The following is a 23,122-nucleotide window of genomic DNA, read 5'->3' as shown; positions in this document are numbered from 1 at the left end:
ATTGCGCCTGCGCACCGAAAGCCTCCAGCGACCTCCTGACATTGCGCCTGCGCACCGAAAGCCTCCAGCGACCTCTTGGCAGTGCGCCTGCGCCCCGAAAGCCTCCAGCGACCTCCTGACATTGCGCCTGCGCACCGAAAGCCTCCAGCGACCTCTTGGCATTGCGCCTGCGCCCCGAAAGCCTCCAGAGACCTCCTGACATTGCGCCTGCGCACCGAAAGCCTCCAGCGACCTCTTGGCATTGCGCCTGCGCCCCGAAAGCCTCCAGAGACCTCCTGACATTGCGCCTGCGCACCGAAAGCCTCCAGCGACCTCCTGACATTGCGCCTGCGCACCGAAAGCCTCCAGCGACCTCTTGGCATTGCGCCTGCGCCCCGAAAGCCTCCAGAGACCTCCTGACATTGCGCCTGCGCCCCGAAAGCCTCCAGCGACCTCGGGATATAGCGCCTGCGCCCCGAAAGCCTCCAGCGACCTCCTGACATTGCGCCTGCGCACCGAAAGTCTCCAGCGACCTCCTAAATCGCGCCTGCGCGTCTCGGACTCACAGGCGCCCACTAACTTTGCGCCTGCGCGCTTGAAAATCTGCGGCGGATCGGACGCTTCTTCGCCTGTCGATGCTGCACGAATCTCTGGTTAACTAGTTTGGAGTTTATTTGAAAAGGACGGATTCAAAGCAAAAACAAAAGCATGGAGAAATTGAAGTGCTGTCCTACATAGAATAGGCAGAGAAGAAACTTAGCCGGTCAAACAATGACATAAACATGCATTTCGTGCTTGAGCCCTTCATCAAGGTTATCATTTTGGTCCGGCTGGGGTGGGGTTTCACATGGCCCTTGAAGACAGGCAAGGTCGATGGAGAAGGCTGAACCACCGAGAACATAGCTGCTAATGGGGGGGGGGGGGGGGGGGCAGGGGAATAAAGGATTGTGTATCGGACAAGTTTTTCCTTTGAATACCTAAGATTACCCGACAAGTTGGGTAATGTCATGACAGGTCAATGAGACCCATCATCCAGACTGGGGAAAGTGAGAAAACATTTTTTTAAAATGGCACAAAAAGGGTGGTTTGCAGGAGTAAACAAAAGGATCGGGATCGTCTCTGATCTGCCCCTCCTCATCCTGTTTATTCCCTTCTCCATCTTTTACCTCCTCCCTTTATGTCCATGTTCCTTCCCCCATGCCCAACTCTTTACCTTTTTATTCAGATGCCGGCCTACAGTTTTCCTTACCTTGATGAAGGTAATTTTTAAAAATCTTTGTTATATAAAGGGCACTATTTGACCTGCTGGGCTTGTCCAGCATTGTGCTTTTACAGAGCAAATGCTCTTGGCGGGGTTGATGAAAGCCTAAATAGAGGGTGATAAATAAGAAAAATAAATTGCTGCGATTGTGAATTGCAGAGCATAACAATTGCCAGAAAGAGAAAGAGGCCAGGGTGCATTGTTGGAGATAAGGTTATCATGTTTTCCTTCACTTCAAACTGGCCAGTTATGACACATGTTGGAGAGGTCAGGAAATATGACAGGTTTTGATAAACGAAAGAAAATACAATTGTCACATGATCTAGGGAGGAAAAAAAACCCCAGTATTCAAATTTCATTTTCTTTACAGCAAAATTGTATTTAATCTATTATGTACATAAATGTTTGTACTGATAACCCCCAGCAAGCTTGCTCACATAAAAAGATACAATAGGAAAAAAGTTTACCACATCCAAGATTTACACAACATTAATCCAGAAATACATTTTTAAATATATTTGCATTCACTTTTCCTTCAATATCTTTAATACAATGTCAAAACTAAATTTGTACATCAGCAGGTTAAGATCAAAAAAGATACACTGTAAACACTTGTTTGATTCAACAGAACACTATAAGTCAAGGCTACGCAATGACTGTTCTCTTTCAGCATTTAAAGAAAGCATACTCAGAACAATTTTGGGGGAAACTTCCCAATTAGTCACATATTTTAAAATGATCACAGAACATGGTGGTATTAAAAATCAATGAAAGTGGGATCTATTTTTGTTGCAGTTGATAGTTGTATTGCCTTGACCGATATTATTCCTTTCAAAATCAATGCAAAACAAAAATATGAAGGACCCATAACCAGAAAGTCAATTTCATATCACAATGAAATAGAACAAAAATATAATTCTTGGGAATTATGTCAATATACAGCTCTTGCAACTTCTTTAAATTTAACTTTTCTCAACAGAAAGTAAAATTTAAAAAGACCACCTTGCACTTCATTCCCTGTCATGTTTTGTGATGCTCTCCTGGACATGTAGTCATTTATACATGTTTTTAAAAAAAATCCTGAAAGCTACACATTCCCTAATTACAGACATGCAAAATGAGTTTCAATAAAGTAAGGGAATAAATATTTAAATCTGAGGCAACAATATATTCTTTTGTCCACATGATTCCTTTCCCAGTGTTATATGGCGGGAGCAATCAGTGCCTGGAGAAAGCCTACATGGTACAGAAGAGGCAAAAACAATCTTTGACCCTTTGTATCACCAACTGTTTTTGAGAAAAATATTCAGCAGAAGATATGGTTGATGCAGTGCTCATTCAGCGTCGGAACCAGAGCCAACTATTGATCAACCAGAACCCCACGGTGATAGAGTACACAATGATTTCCCGTCGAGTACGTTCTCGGCTTTCTTCCTCTAGAAGCTGAAGGCGACGATTCAGCTTAATTATCTGAAAGAAATATGAAGTTGAGAGAAATTTGATACAATTCCTGTTTGATATAGTTTAAAGAAAACAAGAATTTACACAGTATTTTACTTAGAAGATTGTTCTAGTTAACTGGGAGCAAAAGAGATGATAGCAAAAGCATTATCTTCTTTCCTTTCTTGGAAAATTCTAAAAAGACCCACAAAAAAAGCTTATTTGTTCATTCTTCCCTAATAGAGAAAAACATCAAAAGACTTCATAGATATTCTATCAAATAAAATCCAAATTAAATTTATTACATTTTAAATTTAGACATACAGTATGGTAACGCCCTTTTGCCCCACGAGCCCATGCCACCCAATTACATCCAATTTACATGTAACCCTGGTACGTTTTGAATGGTGGGAGGAAACCCACGGAGATATGGGGAGGACATACAAGCTCCTTACAGACAGCATGGGATTCAAGTTCCCAGTCGTTGGAAGATGTGCTGATTAATTAACCCATAATGCATCACTGGTATTAAACCAACTGACCAAAAGCTTAATCAAGAACTTAGTCTAAGGAAAGTTTTAAACCAATATTTATGTAAAATTCAATAAAAATATTCTTGATGAGAAAAAAAAGCAAATAAAGAATTTGTTGCGGAAAAGCCAGAAATTACGGCAACAGTAGGTGAATTTGGAAATGATCAAGCGATACAAATTCAAAAATGTATATATTATCAGAGTTTTGTGGCTTGAGATAGCATAAACATAACAATTTACAGGACGGAAACAGGCCATTAGGCCCTTCTAGTCCGCACCGAACCAAACACCCCTCTCTAGTCCCACCTCTCTGCACAATGCCCATAACCCTCCATCTTCTTCTCATCCATATACCTATCCAACCTTTTCTTAAATAATACAATTGACTCCGCCGCCACTCTTTCTCCCGGAAGCTCATTCCACACGGCTACCACTCTCTGAGTAAAGAAGTTCCCCCTCATGTTACCTCTAAACCTCTGCCCCTTAATTCTTAACTCATGTCCTCTTGTTTTAATCTTTCCTCCTCTTAACGGAAATAGTTTATCCACATCCACTCTGTCTATCCCTTTCATAATCTTAAATACTTCTATCAAATCCCCTCTCAACCTTCTATGCTCCAAAGAATAAAGACCTAATCTGTCCAATCTCTCCCTATACTCTAGATGCTTAAACCCAGGTAACATTCTGGTAAACCTTCTCTGCACTCTCTCCACTCTGTTTATATCCTTCCTATAATTAGGCGACCAGAACTGCACGCAGAACTCCAAATTAGGCCGCACCAACGTCTTATACAATCTCAACATCACCTCCCAACTCCTAAGACAAGCGAGTCAAAGAGGAAATTGAAAACAAGGACCAGAATTTTTTTTTTTTTTTTAAAGTTAAAAGATTATTTAATAGAGAACCAGTGTAAGTCAGCTGATAAGTGAATGGGTCTCAGCAGAGATATTATATGGCAGCCTGAAGCTTTTGAAGGATGATAGAAGGTGGATAGGAGTATGTTGGAGCAATCAGGCCTGCATGTAACAAATGGGAAGAATTGTTCTGGGGTGTTTTGAGGGTGGAAGTTGGTGGTCTTGATAATTGGAGGAACACAGCAGGTCAAACAACGTTCACAAAAGTGAGAGGATAGCTGATGCTTTGTGCTGAGATCCTGTATAGAAAAACTGATTCCAGTATCTGTACTCCCTTACGTTTCTGTCTTAAGAATGGGCATAATGAGTAAAGGCTTAACTTGAAGTCTAATATGATGCAAGTTGTAAAGAATCTTTATTTTCAGATAGGCATTTGTGTATGGGGAGGGAACGGAATTTCTGGGACCAACCAAGCAACTGTCAATGACGCTCCTCCAATAACTTGCTAGTATCCCACACAATTACCATATTAATCTACTCATTATTGGCAAGACAGAGTTTGTTAATTAATATAGTTCTGTACCTGTCTTCGTAAGGAAACAGAATCCACAAGAGCCACATCATCTTGTGTTCCTTCCAATGTAGGTTCACAGTTGGAAAGGCTGTATCTACAGACAAAATTAGATTATTGCTAATTTGAATGTGAGCACAATTCCTTTTATTTAGCTTTATCGAAGCAGAAATAATCTGCAGGTGAAATCATTTAAGATTGTTTTATATTCATCATCCGTCTGTATTCACTTCCATAGCAAGGGAACAGTATAATTATTGCCAGAAATGGAATAAAATGTATGACTGGAGGAATTAGTTCTCTTTAGCGAGGCAATGAGACACTCATTATTTATCAAGAACATGATCACCGACTAATGTTAAAAAAGTGAATAAAGTGTTTATATTCTGTACAAGACATACAGTTCCAGTCAGTGGACATAGGCTAGAAGCCACCTAGTTTTCACCAAACAGAAATTTGCAGCCATCCATTTGACCTCAGCAAATTTTGCGTGCCACCTCTACAGTAAACTTTCATGAAAATAAATTTCAAAATACTTTCTATTCTATCTAGAAATGTTCTGGAATAAATTTTAATACTTAATTCTTGCTTCTACTTGCAACACTAAAAACAAACACAATTATTCAAGACTCTCAAGCAGATAAACGAGAATATGGTTAAATAATGTGTTTGCATCTTGCACTTTACGAAAAATAAAAGCAGACAATTTCACGTCATGCACTTTCATACATTGCTGTCAGACCAGATTTCAGCTCCAGCATACACACAACATGCAAGACATTGCAATCTATTATTAACGTATTATTATTCAAATTCTTAATCTCTAAACTGCCATATCACACTTTGCTACTTGTATTGCTTAATTTAAAGATGCTGTTCGATTAATTTTAATCACCAAATTATTATTTGTAAGTCATTTGCTGGAAGAAACTACCTTCACTATGACTTCTAAATAAAATTGAAATCACAGATGCAGTGAACAAAAACAATCTGTAATTTTCCCTCTGCTTTCCACTCCTGGCTTCTCCCTTTCCTTTCTAGAGTTCACTATCTTAATTTTAGGTTATTGGTTTCCAACCAATTTTCATCAGATACTCAAGGATTCCCATGCCTTTGCTGACCATCCGCTGTTCCTTCAAGTGTCTCTGGCTCTATCTGATTTGTTCTGCCACTTTCCATGTTCTCGAGACACCTTCTTTCTTCCTCAATCATGGCTTTTCCCCCACAACGGCTAGCGGAGCTCTTAACTTTATCTGTTCTATATAAATTTCAATTTAGACATACAGCACGGTAACAGGCCATTTCACCCCAAGAGTCCACGCTGCCCAATTTACACCCCATTAACCTACATCCCCAGTAAGTTTTGAATGGTGGGAGAAAACTGGAGCCCCCGGAGAAATTTCAGGCAGACATGGGGACAATGTACCAAATCCTTATAGACAGCACTGGATTTGAACCCCTGTCCTGATTGCTGGTACTGTAAAGACGTTGCACTAACTGCTCCGCCAACCGTGCCGCCCTTCTATCTCACACTTATGGTCTCATTTCTTCTCCTTCCACCCACAGCAACCATAAGATCCCTCTTGTTCTAACCTTTCAGCCCAAAGTTCCTCATTCAATGGATCATTCTCCATAATTTCTCACAACTTCAAATGAGAGAAATCACCAACAGGCAAATTTCCCCTCATCTTCCACTATTCTAAATCTGCAACACTCCACATCTCCCTGGTTCACCCCTTCACTTTGATCTACATCTGCACCTCTCAAATGCATGCCTGCCCTTTTACCTCTTCCCTTCCCACCATCCAGGCTCCCAAATATTAATCACAAAGCTATAATTCAATTTTATTTCTTTCAATTTAGTTTTAATTCACTCCTTATGATGTAGTTTTCTACACAACAGAGAAGTCAAGCACAGATTTGGTGACACTGCCAAACACTTCACTTCAGTCAACAAGGGAAATTGTGAGCGTTAGGTTGCTCACCATCCTCTGATCTATCTCTCTTTGGCCTCTTGCACTGAACCAACCAAGGCCAACACAATCTCAAATAATAACTCATTATCAGTGTAATCATGTTTACTGTCCTTGGGACTCAGCTCTGAATTTGACTAGTTTAGACAAACAACCGTGCAGCCCAATCCTGCCCACGACCCCATGCCACCCAAATACCCCAATTCACCTATAACCCCTGTACATTTTGAAGAGTGGGAGGAAACCAGAGTATCTAGAGGAAATACACACAGTCACAGTGGGAATAAACAAACACCTACAGACAGCTCCAGATTCAAATCTTAGTTGCTGGTGCCTCAACGGTGTTGCGCAACCATGCCACTCATTTTAGCTATCCAGCTTGGCCAGTTCACATCCAAAGTTATCAACTAGTAATGCTAACTCAGTATCTCCAGCCTCATGCATTTCAATACATCATCTTCCAACCATCTTTACTCCATCTGCCCTGTTTTCCCTCTTTTAGGTTCTCTACCTATCACAGGCAACTCAACCCCTCACCCTTCCTCTCCTCCTACCCCACTGGTTCCATCTGCCCATCTCCTTCCTCACCTGGTCTCACCTACTGCCTACCAGCCCCCGTTTCACCCCTCCCTTTCTCATCTTTATACTGGTTATCCCCCCTTTACACTCTCAGCCCTGATGCTGGGTCTCAACCCAAAACATTAACTATCCTGGCTATCCATCTTCCACTATATGTTGATCCCCTTCAGATATCCCAGTTGCAATTAACAAACAGTCTGTCTCCCCTCTTGGTCAACACTCAACACCATCAACCCAATTATGGACATCCCTTTTATTCCATTGTCACCTCGGTCTTCTCTGCAATTTAAAACAAGCTAGTTTTCTAACTTTTCCTTGTTCTTATGGAAGTCACTGACACTACCTGTCATATGCTCCTACCTTCACAGATGCTGCTTGACCTGCTGAGTTTTTCCCAATAATTCCCCTTGGGTTTGTAAACTTAGACTTCAACTTTTTTTTTGTGAGAAATAATTTCCAAAACTGAAAAGAGAATAGGACATAGGGCTACAATAAAGGCTACAAATGGCCATATTTACCTGGAACTGTCAAGCAAAGGGTTAGATGAAGTAGCACAAGTTGACCCTCCACGAAGTACTGTTCTAGTTTCCAGGGGGTAAAAAAGATAATAGGACAGATGAGAGTATTCAGGGTGCAGAATGACTAAAAGACCAGAATAAGTACACATAGACTTGGATAGGTTGCAGATTATCAAAAGATAATGATGTCTGCATAACACAAATAAATGCTGCATTTATATAGAACATAGAAATGTGAATGCACTTTATTTTATGAAAACAAAGTTGTTCCTCGGTGAATTAAAAAAAAAATACAATCTTAACACTAGCTCCATGAATCTTCCACAATGCAGCCTTTCAAGCTATTCTATATGCTATCACTACTATTGGAATAACTAACAAAATTACCAGTTGCATCCACAGATTCTGAACCAAATTATCAGTTTCCATAGGCCATATGATTATTCTCCACCACCTGACAATGACATTCAGTTACATACAGCAAAGCTTCATGACAGGATTGGAGTCTCTATAGCATACAATGTTCTCATAAAATAATGTGCAGTCAAATTAATGCTATTATCAAATGCTTTATAATGAACAAGGTTTCCTCCGGGTGTTCAAAAAGCACTCAAGAGGTGGCAGAGGGCCTGAAGAGTGCATATTCAATAAGCTACAAGAAAAAGACATACAGCATATGAAACAAACTGTTGAAATGTTCCAAAAACAACTTTACCTTCATCACTCAGTCTGTGATTTCATTCAATTTTTTATACTATGTTGAAGGCAAGTGTGCAACCACTCTCTCACAAGTTTTACAAACCGGGCACATCTCTCTGGCTCACAGAAAGAAAACTGGATTTGTGAATTACAATAATATGCTGCTTTGTTTTGCCATGTTCTAAGCAAATTTTATGATTTGGCTCACTAGCAAGGATGGGTAGAGAAAAGGCTTTGGACTAAGTTTCATTCCTATGTTTAAAATGCCAAATTCTGTTCGACTTGGGATCATAATAACTAAAGGAAAATCTGTTACATGATTTTTGAGAACAAGAATTCTGTTGTGGACTGCCCCATACGAGTTGCATGTTGGTCAATCCTTCTCAAGACAGGACATCATTTAGCAGCAGCAAACAAATGGCCAGCAATGTATTTTATGATTAATGAGTAAAGCTTCCAGCTTGAATAAAAGTTACATCTTTGCCAGTGAACACTATCAGAATATTCCCTCCTACAAATGTTTAGAAACCAAATATTTAAATATTAATTAAATAAGGTGAATGAGGTAACACAATATCATGGGCAGGACAGACAGGTCCAAAATTCACCTTTATGTACTAAACACATCTTCATGAATCCCCTTAAATAATATAGGTAATGGATTTATAAATAAACTCTGGAGCGTTAAATTTGTACAAAATAGGTACATGCTATTCCTGCAACACCATGCTTGAAACACACCCTAAAACCACACCAGCTTGGTTTTTCTTACCAGAGTTGAATATTTGATAAACTGATATGAAGTTGGCGTCAAAGCACAATTATTCTATTCATCCTCAAAAATGAGCACCCTACTCTTTTTTGCTGGGTTGATCTGAACAGTAATCTTGCTGACTGAGTTTAAAATAACTTTGAAGCTAATGATATCATGGAGTTTTCAAACAGGCTTTTTTATGGATCAGTAGGAGAAATCTAGTAGGGAATGCATGATCAACTGAATTCACTGAACATAGAACGAAGTGCAAGGGGCTGTATCGTCTGTTCCTGTTTGTTTCCCTCCACCCATACAAGTTGAAAAGAGTACCCAAATACTATTTATTCCAAAACTGCTGAAGGGCATAAGGTATTGCTAAACAGCATCCAGTAACTGTAGATAACCACTAAGAAAAACAATTTTCAATAAATGAAAGCATCATGTGTGGACCATTGTGCCTTTCAAAATGGCCACAACAGGTTAGGTATGGCTTGTAAATAATGATGATTCAGGAAGTTTCCTGGTAGTGGTGAGAGCTATTTAAAAAGTGTTAATGCTCAAAAGTTTAGTTCTTGTACCTTAGAATTGTACATTGGCCTCAGGAAATTGATTTAAATTGCACCTGAGAAATATATATCTTAATCTAACTTAATAAAACCAATGGTTACAGACAAAGAAATTTATGGCACACGTTACAACAATCTATTATGATAATCACAGCTCACATTCTGGATTTGGGTGGTACTACATATTACAAAGCTTCAAGTGGTTATCCAGCTGCTACATAAAATGAGGATTTCTGCCACACACATCAGGCCATCCAGTCATACTTTCACATCATGCCCTACTAAAGAAAACAGGTGTTTTTTTAAAAAAAAACAATTCATTTTTCAGTATATGGTCATTGATGTCAAGACTAGCATTTATTGCTCACCCACAGTTCATCCTCAAAGAGCATTGAAGACAAACCTGTTTGAACTGCTAAAATGCTGCTTGGGGACAAGATCCATGATTTAAACTCAGCAACAATAGAAGACTGGCATGCGAACAAGATAGAAGATTAGAGGGGGAATGTGATTGATGGCATTTCTGAGAGCGAGCACAGCCTCACTGGACTTGATGGCTGCCTTTTGTGTCGTGAGAAAATATACATTTCACAAAAAAAATTATTTCATTATTTATACTTTGTTTCAGGGAATGTAAATAAACATCCCTATAATGATCTAATATACAAATGTAATGAATCATTGGGGTCTAGTGATTGGATAACCTTTTTCATTCAAGCACCATTGCAACAAAATAAGAATAGGATGAAAATTAAGATGCAACTGAAAAAGAGTTGTGGGTAGTGACGGGGTAGGTTTTGGACAAGGACTATTCCACGTCGCCAACAAAAGGGCAGGCATCCCTTGGACCAGTGTGAGTGCCCATGTCTGCACCTATCATTTGTATGAAATGGAAGTATTAAAAAAAAGTTATTCAGCGTGAAAATGAGTTCTGCTCGGCAGATGAGTGTAGGGAGGAGGGAAAGGTGGTTGGATCGTTGTTCTGGGAAGAAGCAGAGGGCTTAATGACCTTCCTGATGTGGGATAGAGGTATATAGAAATAATTTAGGCTACTACCATAGCAGCTGCCTTACACGCAATTTCTGCCATAAAAAAGCAGAGTTGATGTGAGACCCTCACTTTCACTCACCATTCTGACTTGAAATACATAACATATAATCTGTAACAACATCTCACACTTTACGTACTCAGCTTTATTGCAGAATTAAAAAGCAATAACCTTGCCTAACTTTTTTTTAAACTTAGTTTAGGGGTGCCCAAGTAAATTAGTCAAGTCACGTTTATTTATCGTTCATACCATGATCATTACAGTATACAGTGAAAATGAGATAGCATTTCTCCAGACCTTGGAGCTGGTAATTTAAATCAGAAACTTTAAAAAAAAAATATAAATAACATTTCACTTATAAATATAATGTTACATATGCTAGCCCTGTGTCCCCAGGGTTCAGAAGCCTCATGGCTTGGGAGGGGGGAAAAATTTTTTTCACAATCTGGTTGTGAGGGCCTGAACAATAATAATCAATCTTGGATAAATTACTGTGAAAGACAATATTTGTAGTAATAAACCTGAAGGTTAACTAAGAGGGCTTTCAACTACCGTGGTATCCTTAATTGTCTGGAAGAGTGAGGAAGTTCTCAAAGCCCTCTCCTAGATATGGATTTCTCCAGCTCTGAGGTGAGGAGTCAGAAGGTTTATTAGTAGACACAATCTGTAACATTTAGGATGGGGAAAGTGTGAAGCATCGATGGATCTTTCTAAAACATGCCTAATTGTTTTGATGATGGCAAAAACTGGGATAACCTCTATCCCACATCAGGAAGGTCATAAAGCCCTCTGCTTCACTAAATAGAAGGGATGTTTTTTTTTTAAAAAAAGATGGAATCCACTTTGGTTTCTCTTTTGAGAATCTGCTTCTTTCATTCAAGGCAGCATGTAATTTGCCCCTAAATTCTATGTCATTCCACTAATTGATAATGAACTCAGTGGAGGGAAGTTTCTGAAACAAGTACAGGTATACACTTGCTACTAATTAGTTAAAGGTAAATTTTGGACCCACCTTACAAGTATCTACATAATTCGAGACACCAGTAACTGTTTGTAAATGCATACATGAGGGAAAGCCTGTGGAAAACAATTAGCAACCTCAACTGTATTACAGCAAAAAACAAGTCCAACAGCCAATCACCTTCTGCGATTTTCATCTAGCATGTCCATGACTTGCTGGTAGGCCCTACGGGTGGTAGAGTGGATTACTGACAAAATGCCATGAGGAGAGTATGCGTTTGGTCCATCTTCAGAGGAGATGAGTGGAGGATAAAGACGAGGCTGAGGTTGTGGGGCTGGTGTCACGCTGTTCATGTGTACAGAACAGAGCAAGAGAAAAACATGGAAATCAGATTCAGACAGAACTAGACAAGTTTCATGAGTTATTTTGAAGAGTACGTATTTCCTAGTTCTTAATAATAGCATGCATTAAGCTTGATTTGTAGTTGCACTTTTTAAATCTGCCTAGTTTTAATTTTCAAAATATCAACAACGCATGGATCACTATTTTCTTCAGAAAAACGTGGGCAATGAATGCCAAGAGAATCCCAACAGAGTACATTTCATCCCTAGTAGCAATAATAATACTGTATAAAAATTATCTATCCTTTTCTCTCACGAGTTCAATCCACTACTTTAGTAGGTTATTTTTAAGCAACTAATCACAAATCAAAATCATTTACAGTTAATCTATGGACACATTTCAATCGACTCTGAATCAGACACATCAGAGATTCTCTTGGCTTTACTGCCATTATTTATAATAATACATAGTGCTTAACTGTTTATAAATAGCCATATTCAAAACAACTTTACAAGTTAAATCTGCACGTGTTACTTAAGCTAATTATCTCTCCTTAAGTGTCATTTAGTGTCAATGAATGATGAAAATGCCATTACATTGATAGCAAAATGTCAGCAAAACTAAAGTTAAAAAAAAATCTTTAAAATAATTATCCTTTGGATTTTAGACACAGTAAATATTCAGTTGGGATGCACCATTGAAAAAAATAAATCTTTGCAGAAATACAACAGCTTAAGAGATGAAGAATTCGTCACAACCAGTTACTGTCAGCAAAAGCTGGTACTGGATTGAAGACTGGCAACTGACAATATCATAATCGTCAAATGTAGAATTGAAAGTTGGTATGTACAGAAGCGGAAACATGGACAAAATATACCAGAACACAAGGTATGGCCAAAATTAAACAGAGACATCACATAATGGGCACAGAATCCTGGAGGCCATTAGTCACTGGACAGGATAAAACCAAATGAAAGAATAGCAAAGAGGCAAAAAGTAAAATAGAAAGGGCAGCTTGTGTATCCACCACTAGTTCTTTCTGGCCCAGTGATCATCAGGTGAGGATGGTACTTTGACATGATCACTGATTTCTACCCTTTCCATCCAGCCAAAAAAATGTAGTTCAGTCAAGTGTTTTATTGGAAGATTATACAGAATTGCTGAAGAAACTCAGCAAGCCACTCAGCATTCTTTCTATAGCAAAGATAAATAACCAACGTTTCAGCGAAATACACGCAGGGGCCTGAATAAAACGGAGTGGGGAGGAGCATCGGCCCACAGGGTGGGCAGGCACAAGAGAAAAAAAGCTGAGAAGCAATAAGAGCAGGGGATAGCTCTCTGAATGGAGAATGAGGGATTGGAGAGCAGTAGGAAAAGAGACAGAGGGATGGGGAAGAGAGGAGACAGGGGAGTGGCCTAACAGAAACCAGAAAAGTTGATGTTAATGCCACCCTGTTGGAGAAGGCTCGGTTTCTGCACAGGCCATTATATATAATTATACTCAAGTTTTCTAAATACTAAAAGCATGAAGTTCATTGTGAAATATGTGATAGAGGTCTTCTTAAATAAGTTCTAATTTTTGATTTCTGGAAAGCTTTTAATTAAAAAAGGTGAAAATTTATTTTCAAATCCTAAATTTTAAATTATCAATGCTACATCCCATTCCTGGTCTACTCAATTGAACTTAACAAAATAGAAAATTCTTGGGAATTATGATGAAGGATCAGACTTTTGGAATATCAGGCTGTTTTTCTGATGAGTTTCCATGAAAATCAGTGTAAGCCAGAACAAGTTTGTTTCAGAGCTACTGAAGATAAATAAAATGTTGGTTGAGTTAACTTACTGGTACTTTTCTACAATTAACCAATACAAATTTAAAAAAAATCAATGTGGCAATGTTGATATGTACAATTGGAGAAGCCCACGAAAAAAGTGCAGCCTGTTACATTGTGTCAAATTTATGATTAAATTCAACACACCCGAATTATGCAATTTAGATGAACATTTTCCCATCCTCCTCTTCAAATGTGATAAATTACAACAAACCCAAACTTGAAACAGCTGGTTGGTTTGATATTTGTAGCAAAATCCTAAATGCAGTTAAGATTTTACTACAACTGGGGAACAACTTCTCCCCACCTCATACATACTTTCTCAACAGGTAAACTAAACTCAGTAATTCCAAAGTTAAGCTTGCCTGTCAATACTATTAGGTTTCCCATTAATATATTTTCTACTACTCATGTTAGAATCAGGTCCACCTCTTCCTTAAACTAGTTTTAAAATATCTAACACCATAGATGCAGGAAACAGATCATATCCTCAAATTTCACAATTTCATTTGATCAAAGGATAATATGTTGTTCATTTAAACCAATAATCCTTTCAGCTACAAATCCAATAATTTCAATCCTTCCATAATTTGTCATCTTTAATCTTAAACCGTAGCATTAGAGTATTTTTTTTATTATTATTGTGGATCGTTTCTGCTGCTGCTCGATGTTTTGATCTAAAAGTCAAACTCAAAATAGCAACAGATGACAACAGAGAGGAGGAAATGTGAAAGCTACCTATGTCACTTGCTTAAAGTATAAAGCAAGCAGACAATTGGTTATCATAAACAGTTTAACCACACTTCAACTTCCAGATATGGAAGAAAGGAAACAGTTATACAGGGAGATGAGGCATCTACATGAACTTTGTTCACAGTCAATGAAATGTACATTACAACAACTAATTGCAATTCAGAACAATTATCAGAAAATGCCAGCACCTATTTTGAAATGTTTTGCTCTTATTTTGAAACAGATTTTTAAAAATTCCATGTTCTAGACTTTTACATATAAATTATTACTTTGAAGCATCAGTCATTCCAAATGCTGTTTAAGACTCAAGTTACCAGGTGGACTGAGAACAACACACCAAATAACAAAGGAACACCCAAGGGAACATTGAACTAGAACTTGTATGTCACAGGAGACCTACTCACATAGAGTCTGTTCGAACAATCTGGCCATTTGGTCGGACAGCATTTTCACTCAATGAACGCTCCCTCCGTAAACGAGTATGTGAGCGACCCTGAAGAAAAGATATTCAGTTAGCAGCATTTCTGGATACATTCGTTTAATTACTTTGTAATTAAGGTTGCAAGCAAATAATTTCCCCACCTCACGTTTTCTCAGGAACATTTCAATTCCCAAAGCATTTCCTTACCAAAAGCTAAAAAGCCAAGTAAGCAAGCTTCTGAGTCATCACTCGAGCTACAATCATCCACTTTTTTTTAGCCACCTGCTATCTTTTTAAATTTTTTTTTAAATCTTGCTCTCCTTAGAGTTCCAGAACCCATTTTGGATAATTGCATCTGGAGTGAAGAAACCACAACCACTAAAGTTTCCATATACTAATGAAACATTCTCCGCCAAATTAACAATAGCACTGATCTTTGTTCAGTGCTATTATAGCAAGTGGAAGCATATTAAACAAATTTTAAAAAACAGGAGTCAGAAATATGGTCATTAGACCAAGGCAAAATAGGGAGATCAAGTAATGGCTTTTCCAAAAGAACACATTTCACATGCTGTCTGTGAAGAGCACCAATGACAGAAAGGTATTGTCAAATTTCATTATTATCTTGGGACACTCAAGTATTTCAAAATGTAAGGGTCTAGAATAGATCTCATAACCACTTTTATCAATACAAAGCAGGTCATGTTGTATTCTTTATGTAGCCAAGATAATGCAATCAATGTTTCGGGCCTGAGCCCTTCGCAAAGATACAATATTTTTCTGGTTGAGAAGGGCATGGCTAGTGGAAGAGAGGGCTTCACTTAGCCAGAAACCTAACTTAACCAATCACATATTTACCTGCATATTAACTCACTAAAGTCATTCAGATTTCTGCTGAAATGTGCAAAAGTTAATTAATCGTTGGAGATTTCTAATAAGAAATACTAAAGGATACAAAATCAACCCAAAAAATAATTGCTCCCACCACATGGTTAGCTGCACTATCAGAATGAAAATCTGAGCTTCAGAGGTCAGATAGGCCTACAACTGAAAACTGATATGACACAGTAATCAATATCTTGTTGATACATAGTTAATTTAATTACTTTTGCAAAATACAACCTTGTATCACTTACTTCCTCACTCTGTGGAGTTGGGGCAACAGATCGCTCTAGGTCCAAGAAATCTAAAGGATGCTCAGTAAGGGTCAGTACACGTGGAGGTGTTTTCAAAGCCAAAGGTTCTGTAGGAGTTGATGTCATTAGATCCAGATCCCGTGGCCTGGAATTGTTATGGTCACCTAGTGCAACAACAGTCTGTCACTTTTTAAATGTGTACTATTAGTACATTGGAAAGAATACATGAAAAGTGATAGAATAATTTCAAGGCTTGACACAAATTAGAGAAAGTCCTTGCAAATCAAAAATTGTTTAAAAAAATCCACAGCAAATGCACTGGCAGGAATAGGGAGAGATAATGAAAATGATGGGGAGTTGTACAGTCACATTGTATGGAAAAGGTATATTGAGCCATCAAGCTAGTTTTACTAATACCATAGTAATTCCATTTTATTCTCCCAATGTCCCATCAAATCCCATCTCCACCAGATTCCACAACTCACCCAAATAGGGGCAATTTACAGCTTCATTCCTTTGGGATATTTGTGGAAACTGTATCACCTAGAAAAAAAATCTTTACAACCACAGGGAGAAAATCCAAACTTCATACACATCATGAATGAGTGGTCAGGATTGGTGGAAATGGGAGGCAGAGGCTGTACTAGCTACATTTCCGAAGGAGGGATACGATTAAAACTGTTTTTCTTTTGATTCCAAAATATTTTAAGGTCCACCGAAGTCTCTGTTCATGACCACATCTTGAAGATAAACCACAAGTACATATTAAAGCCTTTAAGAATTCAGGACTGTCCATGCACTTCACATGAAAAGTATTCCCTGATCATCCATGATCAAATGAGGTGGAGAATGCCATTGATAACTTGGTTATATTTTATCATACTAACACTTCCATCCCTTCCATGTAAAGGGAAGTGTATAATTTAAGTTAATACTTTAATAAAAATCAAGATCACATCTAAAAGGATTTTCCTGAGAGCAACATATTGGAAAGGGAATAAATAAATTTTTTCTTTTCATTAAAGACACACTTGCTTCATGCTACGTACTAATCCCAATTCATAACTATAACACAACCTCAACATAGTCCAAGACACAAAGGACAGCAGATGCTGGAATATGGTATAAAAAAAGACTATTGAAAGAAAGCAGTAGCTCATGTAGTATCTTGGGGGAAAGGGGGGGATGGGTGTGATTGAGTAATTGCCCTGCAATAGGAATGAAACATTGAGAGAATTCTGTGAGCCAAACAACATCTGGCGGCAAAAGATTTCAGTGGTTTATTTTTGCTCAATAATAAACTGGTTGTCAGACAACAGTCTTAATACTCCTTTATCTGTGAAATTAACATTTCCCTAATTCCTTTCATGGAGATACTGTAATATTCAAAGGATGATAGCACAGGTAGTTTCATATCAAAGCTGCACTGTGCTTAAATGTATTAAATTAACATGTATAGATGTAATTAAATATAAATTAAATGTATAGAACCTGGTATCTATGCATGCATTAGTGGCTCCCAATCAAAAAGTATCAATAGAAATAGCCAGTGCTTTTTTTTTTTTGCAGCCACACCAACAATAAAACTGTAATATGTTAATGTTTTAAATGATCCATTTTGTCTTAATGTTGAATATAAGAATCTTCTTTCCTGACTAGGGCAGTTTTCAACTCTCAGGTCAGAAAAGAGTGGCGAGAGGATCGTATCTGAATTACACTGACAGCGTTGAACAATCTCCTCTCGTCCTCTAGACAACAGTGAATGTGCTTCTAAATGCCTGGAATGCATTTTTGGATTGCGTCCTGAAGTTGTGAAAAGAGCTTTATAAATTAAATGGTTAAATTAAATGCCATGAGAAGTGACTTGATAATTAGAAACTTTCCGTTTGAACCCAGAATATAGTTACCTGCTATGAAAATCCTTTCTGGCACCTCCATCACAGTTGTGGTGTTCTGAAAATCTCCTTTCCACCTGTCCTCAGAAGTCTCTGGTGCAACCTGGAGCTTCTCAGGAACTCTCATTTGCTGGCTGATGCCCTCTGTGTATTCCATCTCATACTGGATGCGATTAATTTCAGCCATGTCGCTGGTGGGAGAAGGAAATGCTGCTACGTTCATGATACTGTAAAAGAATAACACCCATTATTTCACCCAAAAAGGAATTTAAAATTTAATTAAGGCACAGAATCTCCACTGGAGATTGTGCCTCCACAAGCAATATCAAAACTGCAGTAAAACTGTAGGACAACTTAGATCAAAAACCACATCGCATCAGAAGTGGCCATACCGCTATACTGCTTGTACTCGCTGTTCTATGCTCTCTAATTACCTTTCTTTGGCTTGGCTTCGCGAACGAAGATTTATGGAGGGGTATGTCCACGTCTGCTGCAGGCTCATTGGTGACTGACAAGTCCGATGTGGGACAGGCAGGCACGGTTGCAAGGGAAAATTGGTGGGTTGTGGTTGGGTGTTGGGTTTTTCCTCCTTTGTCTTTTGTCAGTGAGGTGGGCTCTGTGGTCTTCTTCAAAGGAGGTTGCTGCCCACCGAACTGTGAGGCGCCAAGATGCGCGGTTGGAGGCGAGATCAGCCCACTGGCGGTGGTCATAATTACCTTACCTTGTTGAAAAATCTCAGCGGATTAGCTATTTGGATGACATAATAATTATAGCCTTCCTCTTTAAATCTCGCACATAATACCACAGTGTTACAAGTCACTCGTTGGCAAGGCGTAATGTTAGATGAGTGAACTTTTCAAATGTCCAGTGTACTTGCAATGGATACAACTGGACTTTGCCATTGAAAATAGGTGTACCTCAGGGAATAATTTGACCAACACATCATTATGGCAAGCTTATGTGTCTCTAATATAGAAAAATCTTCATTGCAAAGCGATTTTCAAAAATAAAAATAAGTCAAGAAGGATAAATTATGAAGTGTGCTCAAAAGCTGGTGAACAAAAGGTTTTAGTTTTTAAGGAGTTATTTGAAGTGGCAGGAGATTTAAGCAGCAGGCTGGGATGAAATACCAATGCCAGCCATCTACAGTAGCAAAGATCATCATTTGAAGATTTAAATATAACAATTGCTATTTCTTCCTCAAGATTATTAGTCTTACATAACGCAATAATCCTAGTGATATAATGACTTTCTAATTCTTCCCGTCTACTCCATATGGTAAATTGTATATTTATAATCTGGAGTCAGAATAATTTATGTCCTGAATATTATTAATCATTACATCATAAACCCATCACCTAAAAAGTAACTAATCGGTTTATGCAGACCATTGCTAAGATTTAGTAAAACCTCAGCTTGGAACTGGTGAAAGAAGAATCTGTTGGGTATAACCCGCCCTCTGCTGGACAGCATGACACCCACATCATGATGTCACCCTTCCATAAACATTATATGTATATATATATATATATACATAAACTATGTGTGTCAGTAGCCATGTTAGTCTAATAGAAGTAAAGGATGAGAAAGCATCACGTCTCCGACTCTTAATTGTGTGAGTGCACACACAACAGAATTCATGCAATTTAGAAAGGTAAAGAAATGAAAATTAACATTTTAAAAACTATTGGGAAAAGAATGTGGAAACATGACCACTATTAAAAAGTTTCCAGATTAGACCCCATGGTTTTATGTTGCAAACTTTCATGATTCTATCTCTCCTCTTTAATCAAGAGTGAAGCATAATTTACTGATACCCAAATTAGATTTCCAAAATACAACGTCCCTGCAAAATAAAATGCAGTTTCCCTCATCATCCCATCCAGAATAATATGCAAGTGAGAAATGTTGAATATGAAATAGGTTTCCCCTTAAAATTAGAATACTAAACATGTGCATAAGCCTTAAAACAAATTAACTGTTCCGAGATTACCAGTTCACAAGTTGAAATCCCAAGTAATAGAGAGGTTAACAACTTCCATCACAAAGTTCAAGTAATTCATCCTGGTCTGTGAACAATGGAGTCATGTTTTATGTTTGAAACTACTCCCCTCCTAGTACACTTGCGTAGGCACCTCCATCCATGAAGAAAAGTATTTCACATAACAGAGACCAAGTTCTGGGTGGATTCACTTCAATTAGTTTACATTTGCAAAAATATCAGTAAATGAATAACTTTGTCAGAAGAAAATAAACCAAAACTTCGACACAAGAGTACAAGAAAAATGGTGGTGCTGCCACAGGTAGGAACCCAAAGAGAGTGGAGACAAATCACTGCTCCGAAGGGTTCAACTGCCCGGTCCTAATACAGACAGTTCCACACAGGTGTTAAAACAGCCTGTTAAAGGAGCCAACAGTAGTTTTCAACTAAAATGTTGCAACTGCAGTGTCTGTGCCCAAGATGGTGACATCTTTGCTCACCAGTGGTCACAAAGGGTTTCAGACTCCGGGGGAGCAATGGGGACGGGGAGAGCACCCCCCCATTGAGAAGGAGAAGCAGAGGAGATGAAGCCTTGTATCATGGTGAACACGGCAGCAGACCTGTGAGGGGCTGAACGGCTGAAGGACCCACACAGGCTGCGGTCGACTTGCATTCGGGGGACCCACATGGGTTACAGGCTACTGGAGACTGGCTCATGGGAACAAGGTATAAGAACTGGGATTTGCAAGGGTGTTGAGGGCAAGGGCACTGAAGGGTTCCTGATTGTATCAGAGATTTGCATCTGGAGCTCAGGCTGCCGATTGATCAAAAAGGAATCTGTGGGCTACGGCAGTGCTGGAGGCAAATCTCATATTGTAAAGAGTGTCGGGAGACACTAATGGTGACTCTTTGCCTTACAGCAGACAGAAGGCAATTTAGTGTGACATTACATGTCTTGTACTATTACAATAGAGGAATTCTGAATCTTGATAACAGATGTGGGATTAGGCCACCAGGCCCCTCATGCCTGCCTCACTATTCAATATGATCATTGCTCATCTATGCTGGTCTCACCTCCTCTTCTGCGCCGTTCTCCAAAACCACTCAATTCTTCAACCTTACAAACATTTATCTCCATCTTAAATATATCAAGAGAAGAAAATTTTCCATTCCTGTTTTAAATGACTGGCCCCTTGTTGTCCTCTGGTTTGCGATTCTCCCGTGAATTAAAGTGTCTCAACATCTACTCCGTCAAGCCCCGAAAGATCTTGTATGTTAGAGTAAGATCACCCCTCATTCTTATAAACTCCAAAGCATTCAGATCCAAACTGTTCAGCCTCTGTCAACAGGATAATCCTCCCATACCAGGAATTAGTTTGGTGAATATCTTTGGAGTGGGCCTATATCCATTTCTTAGAAAAGAAGACCACAATTGTGCCATGTTTCCAAATGTGACCTCACTAAACCGCAGTACAACTGTAACAAAACTTCATAAACTCCATTTTCCACAAAAGGCATGATAAATGGTATTCCACCTGAAATATTAACTGACCATTGCTTTCCATACTCATTGCCTGACCCAATGAGTTTCTCTAACACCTTATATGTAGAAACATGTCATTTGCCTTCTTATTGGACCTGTCGGCAATCTTTGTGTCTCATACAAACATCTCGATTCCTCTGAATTTCATTCATTTGCAGACTCTTTCATTTTAGATAACAATATATTTATTGATTCCTTCACAAAACTGCACAACCTATCAGTTCCCCACATTAAATTCCATTTGTCAGGTTTTTGCTCAGTCACTCAATCTATTTTGATCCCATCGCAGAATCACAGGATCTTCATCATGTCTTTCCACCTTTTTTTGTATAATCTGAAAACTTGGAAATCTTTCACTTTGTTCTCTCCCAAGTCATTATTGTAAAGAGGGCCAAGAAACTATCCCTAGGGTACCCCACTAGTTACATCCTTCCAATCTGATTTCAGGTTTCAGTCCACTCTGCTAACAGTTTCTCTAATACCTTGGATTTGCATTTATTCCCCTATCTCTTATGTGACATCTTTTCAAATTTTTTTTTGTGAAATCTCAACGTACTATATTTACACCAGGGTTGGCCAAACATTTTTGATTGTGGGCGACATACAGAAAAATATAAGGAGTCACGGGCCAAACAATATTAAGCCAGGCAGTTTTCAACCACCTTTAATAGGCTGTTCCATTGGGGAAGAGATACAGGAGTATCTGAGGCAACACCACCAGGCTGAGGACAGTTTCGTCCCACGGGCAGAGAGAATGCTGAATGATCAAGGGAACTGCACACATTAACCATCCAAAACTCTCGTATGTATGCAATATTTATTTGTATTGATGAAATACTTCCTGCATATGTATTGTTTGTGTGTGCGTGTGTATTATGATTGGTTGCGTGTCTGCATGTTTTGCAGAGAATGCTGTTTCTTCAGGGTATATATGGCCACCGTGACAGAGGTGCACCAAAGAAGAGGTACAAGGACTGCCTAAAGAAAGCTCTTGGTGCCTGTCACATTGACCACCGCCAGTGGGCTGATATCGCCTCAAACCGTGCATCTTGGCGCCTCACAGTTCGGCGGGCAGCAACCTCCTTTGAAGAAGACCGCAGAGCCCACCTCACTGACAAAAGACAAGGGAGGAAAATCCCAACATCCAACCCCAACCCACCAATTTTCCCCTGCAACCGTGTCTGCCTGTCCCGCATCGGACTTGTCAGCCACAAATGAGCCTGCAGCTGACGTGGATATTTACCCCTCCATAAATCTTCGTCCGCGAAGCCAAGTCAAAGAAGAAGAAAAGAAAGAAGAAGACATGTACAATCAGATGACAATAAACTTGACTCAAAGCCTGCACAACGGCTGCCAGACTGGGTGGATGGACGCTGTGGGGGAGAGCTGAGACTTTGCTCTCCGTCGGTCCGCACCAGCAGCACTGCCAATTTTTTTTTTCTAATGGTCCACTTGAAAATGGGGAACGGGCCGAGGTTTGGCA

General features: G+C 39.0%; 1 protein-coding gene across 4 annotated transcripts in view; it reads right to left on the bottom strand.

The window, feature by feature from the left end:
• Positions 1–1,604: 1,604 nt before the first annotated feature.
• Positions 1,605–23,122, bottom strand: part of mffa (mitochondrial fission factor a) — a 21,906-nt gene continuing 388 nt past the window's right edge. For 2 of the 4 annotated variants that reach the window (XM_069897295.1, XM_069897294.1), the window contains exons 2-8: positions 18,128–18,342; positions 16,221–16,384; positions 15,068–15,156; positions 11,917–12,081; positions 7,709–7,771; positions 4,651–4,735; positions 1,605–2,710 (exon numbers count right to left, since the gene is read on the bottom strand). In XM_069897295.1, the coding sequence (XP_069753396.1) occupies positions 2,579–2,710; positions 4,651–4,735; positions 7,709–7,771; positions 11,917–12,081; positions 15,068–15,156; positions 16,221–16,384; positions 18,128–18,338 (909 nt within the window). In that variant the 5' untranslated portion in view covers positions 18,339–18,342 and the 3' untranslated portion in view covers positions 1,605–2,578. The remainder of the gene's footprint in view (positions 2,711–4,650; positions 4,736–7,708; positions 7,772–11,916; positions 12,082–15,067; positions 15,157–16,220; positions 16,385–18,127; positions 18,343–23,122) is intronic. The other 2 variants (XM_069897296.1, XM_069897297.1) reach the window with 2 other exon arrangements.

The sequence above is a fragment of the Narcine bancroftii genome, chromosome 9, assembly GCF_036971445.1.
Source record: "Narcine bancroftii isolate sNarBan1 chromosome 9, sNarBan1.hap1, whole genome shotgun sequence".
In the NCBI taxonomy this organism is placed as follows: domain Eukaryota; kingdom Metazoa; phylum Chordata; class Chondrichthyes; order Torpediniformes; family Narcinidae; genus Narcine; species Narcine bancroftii.
This window is presented reverse-complemented; position numbering and strand designations above follow the sequence as displayed.